The sequence below is a fragment of the Mixophyes fleayi genome, chromosome 12 (genome assembly GCF_038048845.1).
Source record: "Mixophyes fleayi isolate aMixFle1 chromosome 12, aMixFle1.hap1, whole genome shotgun sequence".
NCBI lineage: Eukaryota > Metazoa > Chordata > Amphibia > Anura > Limnodynastidae > Mixophyes > Mixophyes fleayi.
The window spans coordinates 318,761-336,301 of record NC_134413.1 but is presented as its reverse complement, the minus strand read 5'-3'; the positions used below and the strand labels follow the sequence as shown (position 1 = coordinate 336,301).

At 49.0% G+C, this 17,541-nt stretch overlaps 3 protein-coding genes across 4 annotated transcripts; 2 read left to right on the top strand and 1 right to left on the bottom strand.

Moving 5' to 3' along the window:
• Nucleotides 1–128: 128 nt before the first annotated feature.
• Nucleotides 129–5,956, top strand: SNW1 (SNW domain containing 1). Its single transcript, XM_075193491.1, has 14 exons — nt 129–233; nt 552–705; nt 1,123–1,284; nt 2,065–2,160; nt 2,234–2,340; nt 2,420–2,524; nt 2,638–2,707; nt 2,991–3,056; nt 4,058–4,174; nt 4,256–4,397; nt 4,484–4,580; nt 5,020–5,137; nt 5,217–5,377; nt 5,632–5,956. The coding sequence occupies exons 1-14, from the start codon at nt 220–222 to the stop codon at nt 5,825–5,827; spliced, it is 1,605 nt and encodes a 534-aa protein (XP_075049592.1). The 5' UTR covers nt 129–219; the 3' UTR covers nt 5,828–5,956.
• A 175-nt stretch (nt 5,957–6,131) lies between these two features.
• On the bottom strand, nt 6,132–10,409 carry SLIRP (SRA stem-loop interacting RNA binding protein). Its single transcript, XM_075193498.1, has 4 exons — nt 10,305–10,409; nt 7,951–8,009; nt 7,413–7,520; nt 6,132–6,258 (listed from the first exon to the last, which is right to left on the bottom strand). The coding sequence occupies exons 1-4, from the start codon at nt 10,369–10,371 to the stop codon at nt 6,226–6,228; spliced, it is 267 nt and encodes an 88-aa protein (XP_075049599.1). The 5' UTR covers nt 10,372–10,409; the 3' UTR covers nt 6,132–6,225.
• A 1-nt stretch (nt 10,410) lies between these two features.
• Nucleotides 10,411–13,510, top strand: ALKBH1 (alkB homolog 1, histone H2A dioxygenase). 2 transcript variants are annotated; one of them, XM_075193497.1, is made up of 6 exons: nt 10,411–10,572; nt 11,217–11,325; nt 11,538–11,700; nt 11,788–11,878; nt 12,350–12,543; nt 12,956–13,510. In XM_075193497.1, exons 1-6 carry the CDS (start codon nt 10,456–10,458, stop codon nt 13,407–13,409), a joined length of 1,128 nt encoding a protein of 375 aa, XP_075049598.1. In that variant the 5' UTR covers nt 10,411–10,455; the 3' UTR covers nt 13,410–13,510. The 2 variants fall into 2 exon arrangements, with proteins under 2 accessions (XP_075049598.1, XP_075049597.1); XM_075193496.1 differs by lacking the exon at nt 10,411–10,572 and adding an exon at nt 10,584–10,941.
• The last annotated feature ends 4,031 nt before the right edge of the window (nt 13,511–17,541 follow it).

Here is a 17,541-nt window from a genome sequence, read left to right as displayed (position 1 = left end):
TCAACCTCGAGCGCCCGATGTCTCCAGGTGAGGACGCCATTATTCCTGTGTCCCTCCTCTGATTAACAGTGAGATGAGCTCCGACAAAATGGCGTCGCATCACACAGAATTCTGATTGTAATAGGTATATCCTTTCTCTAGCGGTAGACAAGTCACGTGGCTGCTTCAGCTTCCGGTATGTCACAGGCAAGCTTCCGGTGCGGAGGACGGTAGTGCAAAATGGCGCTAGTGAGGTGAGAGCGACGGGTCCGGGGTCTGTGAGGCCGGGGTGGGTGGAGGATGGCTGGGTGTAAGGGGCGGCAGGAGAGGGGGTAGTGACCCGTGCTCTGTGAGGTAGATATAGTCTGTACTGTGTGTTATATAGTTATATACATCACACTCTATGCGGATATACAAGAACATTACCTGTAATAAAGTATAAATGTTGGGAGAGGTGATGATCAGTAATAATGGCTCTTAGAAGGTCCCAGAGTCGGGTACATTGAGGGTGGTTGGACCTGGACCCATTTCTGCTTCTTCTCACTCTGGAATTAATGTGTTTTCCCTCCCAGCTTCCTGCCCGTCCCCACCCAGCTGTCCCAGGACCAGCTGGAGGCTGAGGAGAAGCTGAGAGCTCAGAAATCCCGTCAGACAGCGTTGGTGGCGTCACGGCGAGAGCCGCCCCCGTATGGGCACCGCAAGGGCTGGGTGCCCCGCTCTTTGGAGGTTTGTGCTGTGGACGTGTCCTTGTTAGAAGAATGAGTATTATATTGCAGTATAATATTACACAATATTTCACAAGGAATGTTTATCATTCACATTGGTCTTACCCCAGTGGGGCTTATGGTCTATAATCCCACTCTGTGGCCCGTTTCCTCAGAAGCCAATTAGGCCAGCAGTGTTTTTGACGACCAACATGTAAATAGAGAAGATGACTTAGCAGGGATTGGAAAATTGGTAAAAATGTATTATTTGGCTGTTATAATTAATATATTAAGATGGATCTTAAACTCTGTCCTGGAGTTGTCCATCCTTATGATGTTGCTGGGATTGGATATTACATTCATAGGTTCTAGATGAATGATTATTTTCCTGCCGTCTCTTCTCTCTGGAGCTTAAATAGTTGTCTTGTGACCTGTGCAGGATTTTGGAGATGGTGGGGCATTCCCAGAGATCCACGTGGCCCAGTTCCCTCTGGACATGGGCAGAAAGAAGCGAACGTCGAATGCGCTGGCTGTGCAAGTTGATGCAGAAGGAAAGATTAAGTATGACGCCATCGCACGCCAGGGCCAATCCAAGGATAAGGTGAGCGAACTTGACGCATAATATATATAATGTTCTTTTATCTTATTGATAATTTTATTCACTGATGTGCAATAATGCTGTTTTCTCAATATTCACATGTAACTTGAACCCTCTATGACAGTGTAGCTGAGCGATTAGACTGACAGTTCAGAGAGTGACTTCACAGCCTCTGCAGACCATTAATATTTTGTCAGATTATAATTGGACTCTAATGGTCTGTGTATTATATGCTGAAACAATGATTGTTAGCAAACAATGGTGGTTCTGAGATGTGGAGATGGTGTTTCTAGGGACTAAGCTGATGATTTATGCATGTTAGATGATGTACCAAGTATTGTTTTTTTGTTTTCTAATATATATATTTAAGTTTGGGATGCTGCATGTTCTGGGCTGAAAGGGCGAGTTGTTGTGTTCTGGGTGGAAGGGGTGCAAGGTGCTTGGAGGTAGCTCAGTATGAACCGGCTTGAAATGTCTGCTGGCTGAATATATTCTTAGTGGATTGAGTGACATTGAATGCCATGTTCCCTTAGAGCTGATTGTCAGTGTTCTGCTGTGTATGTCATATGTCAGACACTAGTTTGTAAAAAGAAAATTGGATTTTGCTTGACAGATAAGTCACTATATTCCAGATATAGGAATCCACATACTAAATACAACAATGCTTCCAGTCCTCTAAGTACATATTATATATATATATATATATATATAATGAAGACATGACTCACATACGTGTTGAATAGTCAGACATATGAGTTGATGATATCACTGTTGGTTCTGTAGGTTGTATTCAGCAAATACACAGATCTGATACCTAAGGAGGTGATGGATGAAGATGACCCTGATCTTCAGAGACCCGATGAAGAGAGTGTTAAAGAGGTAAATGCTGCACTGGGCAGGGGAGTGGCGGGTGTGTAATAATGCGGGAACTGAACGTCTGCCTCCACCCCAGCTCACCGAGAAGACCCGCCAAGCTCTGGATAAAGCGGTGTCGCAGAAGATAGCTGCAGCTATGCCAGTCCGGGCAGCAGACAAGCTGGCGCCTGCACAGTACATCAGGTACGTGTGTTATGGGAGTGTGATCATAGATACAATATAGAGATGAAGTGTAGTGACTGTACCCCCTGTCTCTCACCAGGTACACACCATCTCAGCAGGGGGTGGCTTTTAACTCCGGAGCCAAGCAGAGGGTTATTCGGATGGTGGAAATGCAGAAAGATCCCATGGAACCCCCGCGCTTCAAGTGAGTATTTGCTGCGTCTTTGCGGTTTGTACATTGCATGTTGTATTAATGGTTTATGTAGTCACATGCTAAGCCACGGGCCAATGTGATGTTTTCTTTTAACCTTCCACCAGAATTAACAAGAAGATTCCCCGTGGACCCCCGTCTCCTCCTGCTCCTGTTATGCATTCACCCAGTAGGAAGGTAGGTGTCTTATTGTGGCGTTAGACATTCAATGAACCCCACTAACGATCTATCAGTGTAAATGGGGACTCGGTAGAAACCAGCCTGCTGTGGTTACATGTGATAAATATTACTTTAATATTCGGAGATAGTGACATCACATTGCCACGGTTCTGTTTAGCAGACCGTAGATGTAACACACAGTGATACAACAGTGTATAGGAATGAGGCCCCTCCGGTGAAGTACAACCTCTTACTGACCCTGTAATAACCTCTCTTCTCATACTTTATATTTCCATCACAGATGACCGTCAAGGAACAGCAAGAATGGAAAATCCCCCCCTGTATCTCCAACTGGAAGAACGCCAAGGTAACGACCATAGAGACTAGTCTAATGGCGGGGGACATGCGGTCCCACGTCGGTGATGTCTGAGCTCTTCATACGAGAGGACATTGGTGACACTTCCTCCGGCAATGTGACGTTTTATAAGTATCATGGCCGTCTCCTAACTGAACATCTAGTACAATCCAGTAAAAAGTCTTTTAAATCCATTTATCATAGTTTGATGCCTTTAACACATGACAATATCTGCATAAATTAATTTAAATGCATTTATTCAGCTTTTATGATTAAGTTAAACAACGACCTGTGAAATAAACTGACACCTGCAGGCTGCTCACACAGCACCTGACTGGCTCGATGTGTAATGATTTCCTATTGCCGGCAGCTAATTAAACACATGTGTTCCTGGTTGCTGTTTATATGTTGGAGAAGGTTTGCTCCTACACGTGTGTGACATTATTGGGTTACATGCTCAAAAGAGAGAAAATGATTTATTTCAGTATAGGACTCTGCAGCTGAGCAGGAAACAGCCGGGTAAGGAGCTTTCCCCTCTTAAAACCCCTTGTTGCCCCTCGCCTCTGCTGTCACTCCCTGGTACATGGATTTGGCGAGTAGATAGATATGTACGGGGCAGGATTCCTTATATGCGGGATCTTATCTGTTGAATCCACCTCTCCTGGGGCAGCTGGCTCAGCTCTGAGTGCGTGAGAAGCTGTGAAGTTTCCTTGTTCTACCACTACTGAGTATTTGTCAGTGCAGAGGGCTGAGACACCACCAGTGATAATACGCTTGTGTCTGTTCTAGTACATAAGCTGCACGTACGTGTGGTCACACACTGGATCCTTTAGGGCACAATTAATGTGGACTGATAGATCTTGATTGGCATTGACAGCTATGTTGCCTATTTGGCCATCAGAACTGCAGGGTGTGTGTGCACCTGTTATTATACTGGTACAGGGAGTTACTGGATCTTGACTTGGTCCATAGTGCAAGTTACTATGTCCTGAAGTTTGTGCTGTTCTCCACAGGGTTATACGATCCCCCTGGACAAGCGTCTGGCTGCGGACGGACGCGGTCTCCAGACCGTCCACATTAATGAGAACTTTGCCAAACTGGCTGAAGCGTTATACATTGCCGACAGAAAGGTGAGTTCTTCCACACAGGACCTAGACCTGTGACCAAAGTGTCTCTCTGGTCATACATGACTCTGGTATGTTTTTCTCCAGGCCCGTGAAGCCGTAGAGATGAGAGCCCAGGTGGAGAGGAAGATGGCGCAGAAGGAGAAAGAGAAAAAAGAGGAGAAGCTGCGAGAGTTGGCACAGATTGCCAGAGAGCGCAGAGCAGGAATAAAGTCTCATGCGGAGAAGGGTGAGATCCTGGGTCAGTGTTGGGGAGGGGGGCGGGCTGATAAAGATTTGCTAATCCTCAGACTGATCACATTGTGTCTTATTCAGAGGAAGGGGAAGCCAGAGAGAGGGATGAAATCCGGGACACCAGGCGGAAAGAGCGTCAGCATGAGCGGAACCTGTCCAGGGCAGCTCCCGACAAACGGTGAGGCCTGAAATTCCTCCTCCTCCTTTGTACACAAGTGTTGTTCTACCTCTGGTGGGGAGGGGGAGGGGGTGGGGGCGAGTGCTTGGCAAACACATTTACTAGACGAGGTCTTATCTAGAAAGACACAAGAACCAGGGTACTACTCCCAATGGGCTGGGACCCTACTTGCTGAGTCCAGGGAAGTAAATGTGAAAATATTGTTTATGTTCTATCTTTGGATAAAGCAATAACATGAGACTGATCATTGTACACAATAAGCAAGTGGTCCCCCATCTCCCCCAGTCTAATATGAGTATCTACTCCCACTTTGGTATGGGGCAGTGGTGCGGATGAAATTTGAGGGGTAAGGGGTTTGTTTTTAAACCTGATGAAAGCAGGCGATTTCTGTATCCTGATTATACGGTTAGTGTGTCATTAATTCCTTGCTGTCCGCCAGGTCCAAGCTGCAGAGGAACGAAGAGAGAGACATTAGTGAGCAGATTGCTCTAGGAATCCCCAGCCAGAGACCCTCCAGCGAGATCCAGTACGATCAGCGACTGTTCAACCAGAGCAGGGTAAGTTCTCCGCACTGCAAGGCTGGAAATGGAGGAAGTAGCCGTCTGTGTGCGATGCTGAGATCTTGTCTCATTACAGGGTATGGACAGCGGCTTTGCAGGTGGAGAGGACGAGGTTTACAACGTGTACGACCAGCCCTGGAGGAGCAACAAGGAACTGGCGCAGAACATTTACCGGCCCAAGAACACAGAATCTGATATGTATGGTCCAGATATCGAGACCCTGATGAAAACCAATAGGTGAGAATAGTTGCTCTGTGGGGGGGGGCGGCATGTGCAGATAGACCGCTAGCATGTTATGTAGAAGATGGTGTAATATATGCTTAGTCCGCATTAGAGTCCGTAACAATGTGCAGACATCTTATTCTACGTTTAACAGCTGCCATGTGAGGTCATGAGAATACAGAGTATAGATGTAGTAGAGGGAGGCAGCAGCCTGGTTTGGGCAGTTAGTGGGACAATTATCTTTTCTCTCTCACACATTTTCCCCACAGATTTGTTCCAGATAAGGATTTCTCCGGCTCGGACCGCAAGCAGCGGCGCGAGGGGCCGGTACAGTTTGAGGAAGATCCTTTCGGTTTGGACAAGTTCTTGGAAGAGGCCAAGCAGCACGGAGGTGCGAAGCGGCCATCGGATGGTGGCCGCGCCAAAGAGCACGACCATGATGGGAAGAAGCGCAGGAAGGAGTGAGGGCTGCCCCCACCGCAGCTTGGTACATTCAGTAGACTGGTCCCTTTTATCTGTCAGCGGATGTGACGACTCGCTGCCCGGAGACTATTCTGTCGTCTCCACTAGTAAAACTATAATGTATATATGTGATGGCCTCAGTCTGGGGATTGGGTCATGTAAATATAGTCTGAGCGTTGTAGCCGGGGAGGGAATGTGTGATACATATAGGGGAAGGGGGGATAATGGGACCAGGACACACTGGTTCAGGTCGTGTCTGTCTGTCTATCACCCCACGTCCATCCTATAGACTTTTATTCAGAAAAGATGAATTTGGAATGTTTTATTTTGTTTATTTAATTTTTTTTTTTTAATCTGTACAATAATAAAAAAAAGATATTCAGTCACTGCGTTGTCCGGTATTATTCCCTGTTCCTCATGGGCTTTATATCCAGCTGCAAATAAAACACAAGGTTGCATCAATAAAAGAGCAATTTATAATATCCTTCACTAAACCTGGACTAAGCCCCAGCTATAGGCGTATGAGCAGATCCCACGGGCCATCTATAGACCCTGTGCCCAGATCACACCCAGCACAACGAGGGTGTGCAGAAGATAAAGCACAGCTTAGGGATCTGCTGTCACCGTCTCCAATGATCCCAGATATGTTTACTGGACTGTGACATTAAGGTAGTTTCTGTGCAGACGTTACACAAGTCGCTGACACATTGGACCTGATTTTGAGTTAGGAGCAGATTTGAATCTTGTCAAAACCATGTTGCATTGGAGGTAAATTTAAAATGTGGCGACAGAATTATAGTTGGGGTACAGCATGTCATAGACCAACTTTCATTTCAGTGTAAATATGAAGCTATCAAGTATTTGTGTGCTAGATGAAAAAACAGCCAGTATTTTCCTTATGTGCAAGAAAATAGATCAATCTGTACCTCCCTTGTGTTGTAACAAGGTTTGTCAAGGTGCAAAGTTGCTCCTCTTTGCTTCTAACTCAAAATCGGGCCCACTGAGTGTGCACTGACTTCTAGGCAGGTTACGTGAGATGATACAATTAGAACTAAACAGATTTAATTTCCAAAAAGCAGAGCTTGAGATTTTTTCTAATACATTTTCCTATAATAAATACACTATTTTGTAAGCCCTCCATGTAGCTCACGGGGGGAGGAAAGAGAATTAAATTAGCCCCAGAGTTCCCCTAGGAATATCGTCCTCTCCTGCAGGATACTGGGAATTTGCGGATTTCTCTCCAGTAGGATTCTGTGAGGACCTCTACTGGTCAGTTGTGGTAATGCTGCCTGGGCTGGAGGAGGGAGTGATCCGATAGGACGGCTGACTTCTGATTGGACGAGTGCAGAGACAGCCAATCAGCAGCTGTCACAGAATAACTGGGCAGCTTTAGTTATACGTATATATAAAGTAAACGGACTGATGGGACTGTTCACAAGGACACTGTAGTGTAATCTCCCCTATAATAATTACTATGAATACTGATCTATATGTAGATCAATAAGAAAATTGTTTTTGACTCCTTTATCCACTTTACTTCCCGCCAGTAAGCGGAGGCCCCGGAGGACACAGGATAGATCAGAATTACCTTAATTCCTTCCAGGATGTGGGGGTCTTTTTGCAGCGTGTTCTGTATGCCGTCCTCAGAAGAAAACGTCACCCATCCGTACCCCTTGTGGAAGCCAGTCTTCTTGTTCTACACATGAAATACACAGTGATCTGTCCGGTGTATTACAGTGCATGTAGCAGCACCAGTCTGACTGAGCACACGCGTGTTATTCTAACATATGGGTTTCTGGGTCCTGTAATGGTGGATGTCACCGGTGGGCCGAACAGGAACCATCACCATGGCTCCCGGTGTATAGCTCTTACCACGGGTCAGTGCCGTCCATTACACAATATTATAAGGACACTGCGAACGTTTAAATGAGCCCTCGGTGAACAATATACGTACTAAGTCCACTCGGACTGTCTGCACCTGTACAGGCTTCATAAGTAATCAGGTAACGTACACAGTGATGAGGGATGGACTAACACAGAAATATGGCATCGCTCAGAGACATCATTCTATTACACAGCCTTCCATACAATGAGTGTTATTAAAGAGATCGTTCTTATATACTCACATATATCAGCTCACATCTTGTAACTTTTCCAAACTGTGTGAAGTAGTTCTTCAGCTCTTCTGTTGGCAGAAAACACAAACCTTTATTTGTCCCTGTTATATCCGTCTTATAACACAGCAAAACTCTACACGGCATCACCCACACAGCGTGTATACAGTAAGAGAAAGCTTGTATATAGGTCACAGGTCTCCCAGCTGACTACCAATAATACATTATTCCTTATACTACACCAATTTCCCTTGCACAAGTCTTAGACTTGGATACACTGCAGTGTCTGCACAGGCAAAGAGTTTGCATTTCAAATATCTGCTACGACATGTAAGACTTGCTGTCCCTAAAAATCATTTATACACTATGATAAGTAATAATATGGAGACTCCTTTCTTACTCTTACAAAGATCTTCAACCTATGAAAATAAGGAATTATAAAGAAGTTTCATCTGAAATATTAGGGAAACTCCATATATTAACATCACCTATGATGGTAATCCCATCCTCATCAGCTATTTATATAGCGCCACTAATTCCGCAGCGCTGTACAGAGAACTCACTGACATCAGTCCCTGCCCCATTGGAGCTTACAGTCTAAATTCTTTAACATACACACAGACTGAGAGAGACTAAGGGCAATTTGATAGCAGACAATTAACCTACTAGTATGTTTTTGGAGTGTGGGAGGTAACCCACGGACCATTGGTGTATCAATTCCCTATATCTGTCCCCCCTCTCTCTCCATCCCCTATATCTGCCCCTCTCTCTCTCTATCCATCCCCTATATCTGCCCCCCCCTCTCTCTCTCCATCCCCTACATCTGCCCCCCCCTCTCTCTCTCCATCCCCTACATCTGCCCCCCCTCTCTCTCTCCATCCCCTATATCTGCCCCCACTCTCTCTCTCCATCCCCTATATCTGCCCCCACTCTTTCTCCATCCCCTATATCTGCCCCCACTCTCTCTCTCCATCCCCTATATCTGCCCCCACTCTTTCTCCATCCCCTATATCTGCCCCCACTCTTTCTCCATCCCCTATATCTGCCCCCCTGTTTTTCCATCCCCTATATCTGCCCTCCTTTCTCCATCTCCTATATCTGCCCCCTCTCTCTTTCTCCATCCCCTATATCTGCCCCCCCCTCTCTCTTTCTCCATCCCCTATATCTGCCCCCCCCTCTCTCTTTCTCCATCCCCTATATCTGCCCCCTCTCTATCCATCCATCCCCTATATCTGCCCCCTCTCTCTCTCTCCATCCACTATATCTGCCCCCTCTCTCTCTCTCTCCCCTATATCTGCCCCCCTCTCTCCATCCCCTATATCTGCCCTCCTCTCTCTCTCTCTCCCCTATATCTGCCCCCCCCTCTCTCCATCCCCTATATCTGCCCCCCCTCTCTCTCTCCATCCCCTATATCTGCCCCCCCTCTCTCCATCCCCTATATCTGCCCTCTCTCTCGCTCTCTCCTTCCCCTATATCTGCCCTCCTCTCTCTCTCTCTCTCCCCTATATCTGCCCCCCCCTCTCTCTCCATCCCCTATATCTGCCCCCCCCCTCTCTCTCCATCCCCTATATCTGCCCCCCCTCTCTCTCGCTCTCTCCTTCCCCTATATCTGCCCCCTCTCTCTATCCATCCATCCCCTATATCTGCCCCCCTCTCTCCATCCCCTATATCTGCCCCCTCTCTCTCTCCTTCCCCTATATCTGCCCCCTCTCTATCCATCCATCCCCTATATCTGCCCCCCCTCTCTCCATCCCCTATATCTGCCCCCCCTCTCTCCATCCCCTATATCTGCCCCCTCTCTCTCTCTCTCCATCCACTATATCTGCCCCCTCTCTCTCGCTTTCTCTTTCCCCTATACCTGCCCCCCCTCTCTCCATCCCCTATATCTGCCCCCCCTCTCTCTCTCCCCTATATCTGCCCCCCCTCTCTCTCTCCATCCCCTATATCTGCCCCCCTCTCTCCATCCCCTATATCTGCCCTCCTCTCTCTCTCCCCTATATCTGCCCCCCCTCTCTCTCTCCATCCCCTATATCTGCCCCCCCTCTCTCTCTCCATCCCCTATATCTGCCCCCTCTCTCTCTCCATCCCCTATATCTGCCCCCCTCTCTCTCCATCCCCTATATCTGCCCTCTCTCTCTCACTCTCTCCTTCCCCTATATCTGCCCCCCCTCTCTCTCTCTCTCTCTCCCCTATATCTGCCCCCCTCTCTCCATCCCCTATATCTGCCCTCCTCTCTCTCTCCCCTATATCTGCCCCCCCTCTCTCTCTCCATCCACTATATCTGCCCCCTCTCTCTCGCTCTCTCCTTCCCCTATATCTGCCCCCTCTCTCTATCCATCCATCCCCTATATGCGGGGGTCACTCACTGTTGGACAGGGCCCAGGGCACACGGGCCACAAACACCTGGTACAATCGCTGAGCGGACGCCGCCATCTTGCCTGTCTGACCTCAGCCGCAGTGACGTCACGCTGTACGGAATATAAGTAAGATGGCGCCGCCCGGGGAGAGGTCGGGAAGATGGCGGCCTCCGTACAGGGGGAAGATGCGTTTCGGAAGATTTTTCGTTTATACAGAAGACGGAATCCGCCGTGTGACCTGTCCGGGGTGATCGAGTTCCGCCCAGGGGAGCCCAGGGTCAGTGTCTGCCCCAGATGTGGCATCACCCACAGCTGCCATTATAGTGTCTGACTGGCCAGGCATCGCTAATCTACATTAATGTCGGCCAATCTTATCGTTCAGATTATTATCGGACAGATTTGTGAGTCATATCGGGAGATGGTGGCTATATGGCTGTATCTGGACAACTTCATTGTATGAGCATCTGCAGCGTTAGTAAATAACCCCCAGTGTGTATGGGAAGATGTTTATAATATGGGGGTAAATAATCTCCATCTTCTAGTTACGTTACCTTGGTCCACTTACGTATTATATTCTGTAGCGCTCTCCAGTCGCTCCGCTGTTGGCCAGGACAATGCAGCTTATTCCTCATACTCCTCCATACAGGTGATGGTTCGGGATTATTAATAGAAATAAGAGAAGTATGGCCATGAGCTGAGTATCATCGTGGCTGGTATAAGGTGGTCTGCTGGATACCCCATAAACAGACGCCCTATGTCCCTCCGGAGAGGTCACACCATTTGGGAATAGTACAAGAGGAAGCACTGGTTTGGTCGTTCATATGGAACCATCCAAGATCCCTCACTGGATGAGTTGTTGTTTTTTTTTTTTTAGCTGACTGAGCCCAGGAGCTGACCCTTCTTTCCATCTTTCTCTCCTAGGTGAAGAGCGCAGAGTTGAAGGTGAACGCGCTCAGTGATCAGGACGCATGCAGAGTTGGTTTGCAGCCATTACATCGCTGGGAAGCCTATCAGCTGGAGGGCTCACCAGGTACTGTGTCTATGTATTCTGGTGCCAGAAATATGCCAGGATGGTAACAATAGTTACATATTAATGTAGAGGTGCCTTCACCTCTAGGATTACTAAGAGAGACTTGTGGTGCTCATCATGTACAAGTTACAGGAGAGAGGAAATGACTCTTCTCCTACTCTGGGGCGTTTAGTGTCACAACCTCTGGGTAAAACTGGCTGATTCCTTTCTAGGTTTCCTCTTCATTGTGAACCCGTTCCTTCCCGGCTGGCAGCACCGCTGGGTACGGCAGTGTCTGAAGCTGTATCCCAGAAAACCCAACGTTTGCAACCTTGACGTGCACATGAGCCTGGACAATACAACCGACCTGTGGTCCAGCAGCCAGAGCCAACTCCGGTAAGAAAACCCTGCACAGCCCCTACAGCTCGGAGCGGCTCTGGGGCACACAGAAACCAACAGTGCTTTTTTTATTTGTTCAAACAGAACAAAATCGTCACAGAAGCGCAGCGAGAAAAGTCTGCTCGAAAAACTCCGCTGGGTGACCCTTGGCTTCCATTACAACTGGGACACAAAGGTAACGGACATGAAGCCTCTTTGTGTAACGAAGGAGTTCTGTATTTACGCCGTAACATGCCACGGAGTCTGACCACTTCTGTGAATGTCAGTTAATGCTTAGAGGCGTTTTGTTCATACACTGCTGCCATTTCTGTACGGTAGATGGTAAGCGAAGGGTTAATCTGATGAGTTTGGTACATGCATTACTTGTGTTGTGTGATAGCCTATACATTTAATATTATTGCTGAAGATGGTTTTCTGCCCTGTTGTTGTGGGGGGCACCCACCCCCCAGTATCCTGTATTGACATATCAGGAGTTTGGAGTGTGAAGAATGCTGGTAAAAGACGCCCACTACTCTGGTGGGGCTACCCTATAGCAGTTATGGGTATAATATAATGTATATGTAGCTGTGGATGTATCACGTTATCAGCATCCGCTGGGGAGGGGGTCTCTCATTATAATAATGTCTCCCCCCCCCCCCCCCTGAAGCAATACCACGGAGAGAACCACAGCCTCTTCCCATTGGACTTGGCAGAACTCTCCCGCAGCGTGGCTCTGGCCTGTGGATTCTCCATCTTCAAAGCGGAGGCTGCTATCCTTAACTACTACCATATGGACTCGTCGTTGGGGATCCATGTTGACGAATCTGAGCTGAACCACCATAGCCCTCTACTTTCATTCAGGTGAGTGCTATAGTACCACGACCTACAGACAGGATCTCCAGTCATATGCTATCTCCTGGGGTCACAATAACAATATAAGTCCTCTTACTAGCTGTGCTAGGCACTGTCCTGTAGCCTGTCAATCACTGAATAAGGTTTCTGTCAGTTACAGATGATTGTCGCCACTAGAGGGTGCTGTCTAGATGGAGGAGATTAGGGAAATTGCCACTTGCTGCATTGAGTCATGTTCAGTTTTTCATGTTACACCTTGTAATAGAAAGTTGTTTTCAACCCACTCAGTGCTTGAAATGTGTCATTTCTTATATTAGAAAAAAAAGCAGAATTCTGACTGCTTTATCGACCTTCCCACTCTACAATTATAGTGCTATTTGTTGATGGTATTTCTTCTCTGTAATTACATCCCTTTTTTCAGCTTTGGACAGTCCAGTATCTTCCTGCTTGGGGGGCTGAGCAGGGATTTGGCCCCCACCCCTATGATGATGAACAGTGGTGACATCATGGTTATGTCTGGCCCCAGCCGCCTGTTGTACCACGCTGTGCCACGGATTCTCCGCCATCCCGCTGGAGGCATCTTACCTCCCACTTTATCCATGCCTCCGTCTAGTGAGGATGTGGGTGACAGTCCTGTCACTGAACCGTGTACCCCCGAAGACTGGGAGGTGTGTAAATCGTATCTGCAAACCTCCCGGATTAATATGACTGTAAGGCAGGTCCTAGAGGAGGGGGGCAGCTTCCCTGAGAGGGGGAACTCGAAGGGTAATAGTGACCTAATCATAAAAGGAGACTCTTATCACAACGAGGACAATGTGATGCTGGAGGCCAAAGAGTTACTGGCAAAACGCATGAAAACAACACCGGATAGCTGAGTCTGGAAAATGGGGGTGGGGGGATTTTAGCTTTGCCACAAATTAAAAGATATAAATGTTTACTTTTTAATAAACCCCCGACCTCGTTTCTCTGATCATTACTTAGAAGAGTTTTGTATGAAGCGCTCTCCTGTCATATTGCTGCATCAGAGTCCTAGTTCTGGAGGTGCACGTATAATGATAATTATGTAAGTATCAGGACCTTGTTAAGTGCAACAAGTTACCTCCCAAGTAATATAACAGGATGGGAGGATATTTCAAAAATATGACAGTGGAAAATGTATTCAATTGTGTATCTTTAGTACAGTCATGGCCAAAAGTTTTGAGAATGACACAAGTATTGGTTCTTACACAGTTTGCTGCTTCAGTGTTTTTAGACCTTTTTGTCAGATGTTGCTGTTATACTGAAGGAAAGTTACAAGCATTTCAGAAGTGTCAGAGGCTTTAAGTTTATGCAAAGAGTCAATATTTGCAGAAGTCACTCTGTATAATAAGACTGGGTGAAACGTAATATAGCTGTTTATGGCTTCGAGGGACCTGGATCCTCCCCCCAGGGCCCCAGCCGGGGTGTCGGACTTATGGACATCGGGAAACCTTCGGTGATAGAGCTGGAAGTCCATAATAATGTTATTTGTTGGGCACTAGGTAGAGGCACATAGTCACTGTTATGTCTTATCTCTCCAGCTGCTCAGCATGGACCACAAGATGCACAGTCACCTCTATGTCCCAGTGATCTGTACAGCGCTGTGACCAGTCTTTACATAGCAGACCCTGTGCTATGTAAGGAAGGAATCTCTCTGATACATTGGGAGATACACTACATTACCAGCAAGATGGATAATTATGACAGGAAGCCTCACGGGAACTAACTGCTGATAAATACCTTTCTAAAGGCTTTCTAGCATTTCACAATGATTATCTAAATTATACACTATACGAGTAAAGAAAAAAAAACAAGACCCAAAACAACTGCAACATGTGCTGGTGAGAAGGACAAAGATGGTGTAACAGTCTATATTCGGGTTCTGAGTTGTATCAAGTCTGCCTATATTTTCTCAGATTGTGTTCATACACGTTAGTACAGTGGGAGCGGAGCGCTGGCTGAAGGTGTGTAAGAGTGGAGGGTTGGGAGGGAGGTTTGATGACTTACGCATCACTCATTTGCATGCACAATATGGAAGCCGGCAGAAGAGGAGCCTGTAGGGAGCTGTTACTGTGTATAGGGACCTGATTCATGATACCATATAGACAGAGCGCTGGAGTATCCAGTAGGGGACAGAGATAACCCAGAGGCCACATCCTCATATATATAAATGTGCCACGAGCAGCCCGCACCTTGTATTGGAGTCTGTGTCCGGCTCACCCCATCAGACCTGGTACGTTTGGGTAAAGGACACTGAGCTGGAGCAGGTTGTCCTGGGGCCGACCACAGTGCCCGATAGGGCGACAAGGAATGGAGCACAACCTACTGTATGTTCTGGACCCCAGATTCACAAGGTCTTATATAGGAGGTCACACTGAGGCTATATAAAGCATAAGAGACACATTGTGTATTGGGTGAAAGAAAATAAAAGTTGGAAAATATGTGTAACATATATGCTGCCAGTATATACAATGTGGTAGGGAAACAAATTCCGGGAACATAAGTTACACCATTATGTCTGGTGATGGTGGTATAGAGACTCCACAGCCTGCCACACGGTCTCTACAATCTCTTCCTAGTACATGGAGGTGCACAACACCATTGCTCACAGGGTCAAAAACTAAGTGGTTCTTTTGTTTTTTTGTAAGATGTATCTGAGAGAAAATATATAAGGCTTTTCTGTGGGACTGTATATGTATATATATATATATATTATAGATAGCTATTCTGAAATGCTTTTCATATATTGTATTGGACTGATCCACATGAGCCACCATCCTTCCTGACTCTGTATTTGGAAGTGGATCCCCGGGTCTGACTGCGCGCTGCCCCTGTCTGACTGAGCACTACCTGTCTGACTGCGCTCTGCCTCTGTCTGACTGCGCGCTGCCCCTGTCTGACTGCGCTCTGCCCCTGTCTGACTGCGCTCTGTCTCTGACTGCACGCTGTCTCTGTCTGACTGCGCTCTGTCTGACTGCACGCTGCCTCTGTCTGACTGCGCTCTGCCCCTGTCTGACTGCGCTCTGTCTCTGTCTGACTGCACGCTGCCTCTGTCTGACTGCGCTCTGCCCCTGTCTGACTGCGCTCTGCCCCTGTCTGACTGCGCTCTGCCCCTGTCTGACTGCGCTCTGTCTCTGTCTGACTGCACGCTGCTTCTGTCTGCGCGCTGCCTCTGTCTGACTGAGCACTACCTGTCTGACTGCGCTCTGCCTCTGTCTGACTGCGCGCTGCCCCTGTCTGACTGCGCTCTGCCTCTGTCTGACTGCACGCTGCCCCTGTCTGACTGCGCGCTGCCACTGTCTGACTGCGCTCTGTCTCTGTCTGACTGCACGCTGCCTCTGTCTGACTGCGCTCTGTCTCTGTCTGACTGCGCGCTGCCACTGTCTGACTGCGTGCGCTGCCACTGTCTGACTGCGCTCTGCCTCTGACTGCGCTCTGCCTCTGTCTGACTGCGCGCTGCCTCTGTCTGACTGCGCGCTGCCTCTGTCTGACTGCGCTCTGCCTCTGTCTGACTGCGCTCTGCCTCTGACTGCGCGCTGCCACTGTCTGACTGCGCTCTGCCTCTGTCTGACTGCGCTCTGCCTCTGTCTGACTGCGCTCTGCCTCTGTCTGACTGCGCTCTGCCTCTGACTGCGCTCTGCCTCTGTCTGACTGCGCGCTGCCACTGTCTGACTGCGCGCTGCCTCTGTCTGACTGCGCTCTGCCTCTGTCTGACTGCGCTCTGCCTCTGACTGCGCTCTGCCTCTGTCTGACTGCGCGCTGCCTCTGTCTGACTGCGCGCTGCCTCTGACTGCGCTCTGCCTCTGTCTGACTGCGCGCTGCCACTGTCTGCGCTCTGCCTCTGTCTGACTGCGCTCTGCCTCTGTCTGACTGCGCGCTGCCTCTGTCTGACTGCGCTCTGCCTCTGTCTGACTGCGCGCTGCCTCTGTCTGACTGCGCTCTGCCTCTGTCTGACTGCGCGCTGCCTCTGTCTGACTGCGCTCTGCCTCTGTCTGACTGCGCTCTGCCTCTGTCTGACTGCGCTCTGCCTCTGTCTGACTGCGCTCTGCGTCTGTCTGACTGCGCGCTGCCTCTGACTGCGCGCTGCCTCTGTCTGACTGCGCTCTGCCTCTGTCTGACTGCGCTCTGCCTCTGTCTGACTGCGCGCTGCCTCTGTCTGACTGCGCGCTGCCTCTGTCTAACTGCGCGCTGCCTCTGTCTGACTGCGCTCTGCCTCTGTCTGACTGCGCTCTGCGTCTGTCTGACTGTGCGCTGCCTCTGACTGCGCGCTGCCTCTGTCTGACTGCGCTCTGCCTCTGTCTGACTGCGCGCTGCCTCTGTCTGACTGCGCTCTGCCTCTGTCTGACTGCGCTCTGCCTCTGTCTGACTGCGCGCTGCCTCTGTCTGACTGCGCGCTGCCTCTGTCTGACTGCGCGCTGCCTCTGTCTGACTGCGCTCTGCCCCTGTCTGACTGCGCTCTGCCTCTGTCTGACGGCGCTCTGCCTCTGTCTGACGGCGCTCTGCCTCTGTCTGACTGCGCGCTGCCTCTGTCTGACTGCGCTCTGCCTCTGTCTGACTGCGCTCTGCCTCTGTCTGACTGCGCGCTGCCTCTGACTGCGCGCTGCCTCTGACTGCGCGCTGCCTCTGTCTGACTGCGCGCTGCCTCTGTCTGACTGTGCTCTGCCCCTGTCTGACTGCGCTCTGCCTCTGTCTGACTGCGCTCTGCCTCTGTCTGACTGCGCTCTGCCTCTGTCTGACTGCGCGCTGCTTCTGTCTGCGCTCTGCCTCTGTCTGACTGCGCGCTGCCACTGTCTGACTGCGCGCTGCCACTGTCTGACTGCGCTCTGCCTCTGTCTGACTGCGCGCTGCCTCTGTCTGACTGCGCTCTGCCTCTGTCTGACTGCGCGCTGCCTCTGTCTGACTGCGCGCTGCCTCTGTCTGACTGCGCTCTGCCTCTGTCTGACTGCGCTCTGCCTCTGTCTGACTGCGCGCTGCCTCTGTCTGACTGCG

What these genes read in the sequence shown, in the direction of transcription:
- ALKBH1 (XM_075193496.1), top strand. Translation starts at nt 10,810, where the DNA reads ATGGGGGTAAATAATCTCCATCTTCTAGTTACGTTACCTTGGTCCACT. An exon ending in TCAGCTGGAGGGCTCACCAG is followed by an intron (nt 11,326 to 11,537) that starts GTACTGTGTCTA and finishes ATTCCTTTCTAG; the next exon opens with GTTTCCTCTTCATTGTGAAC. An exon ending in AGCCCTCTACTTTCATTCAG is followed by an intron (nt 12,544 to 12,955) that starts GTGAGTGCTATA and finishes CCCTTTTTTCAG; the next exon opens with CTTTGGACAGTCCAGTATCT.
- SLIRP (XM_075193498.1), bottom strand. Translation starts at nt 10,371, where the DNA reads ATGGCGGCGTCCGCTCAGCGATTGTACCAGGTGTTTGTGGCCCGTGTG. An exon ending in GCCCTGGGCCCTGTCCAACA is followed by an intron (nt 8,010 to 10,304) that starts GTGAGTGACCCC and finishes TTCTGCCAACAG; the next exon opens with AAGAGCTGAAGAACTACTTC. An exon ending in CAAGATGTGAGCTGATATAT is followed by an intron (nt 7,521 to 7,950) that starts GTGAGTATATAA and finishes TTTCATGTGTAG; the next exon opens with AACAAGAAGACTGGCTTCCA.
- SNW1 (XM_075193491.1), top strand. An exon ending in CCAACTGGAAGAACGCCAAG is followed by an intron (nt 3,057 to 4,057) that starts GTAACGACCATA and finishes TGTTCTCCACAG; the next exon opens with GGTTATACGATCCCCCTGGA. An exon ending in TATACATTGCCGACAGAAAG is followed by an intron (nt 4,175 to 4,255) that starts GTGAGTTCTTCC and finishes GTTTTTCTCCAG; the next exon opens with GCCCGTGAAGCCGTAGAGAT.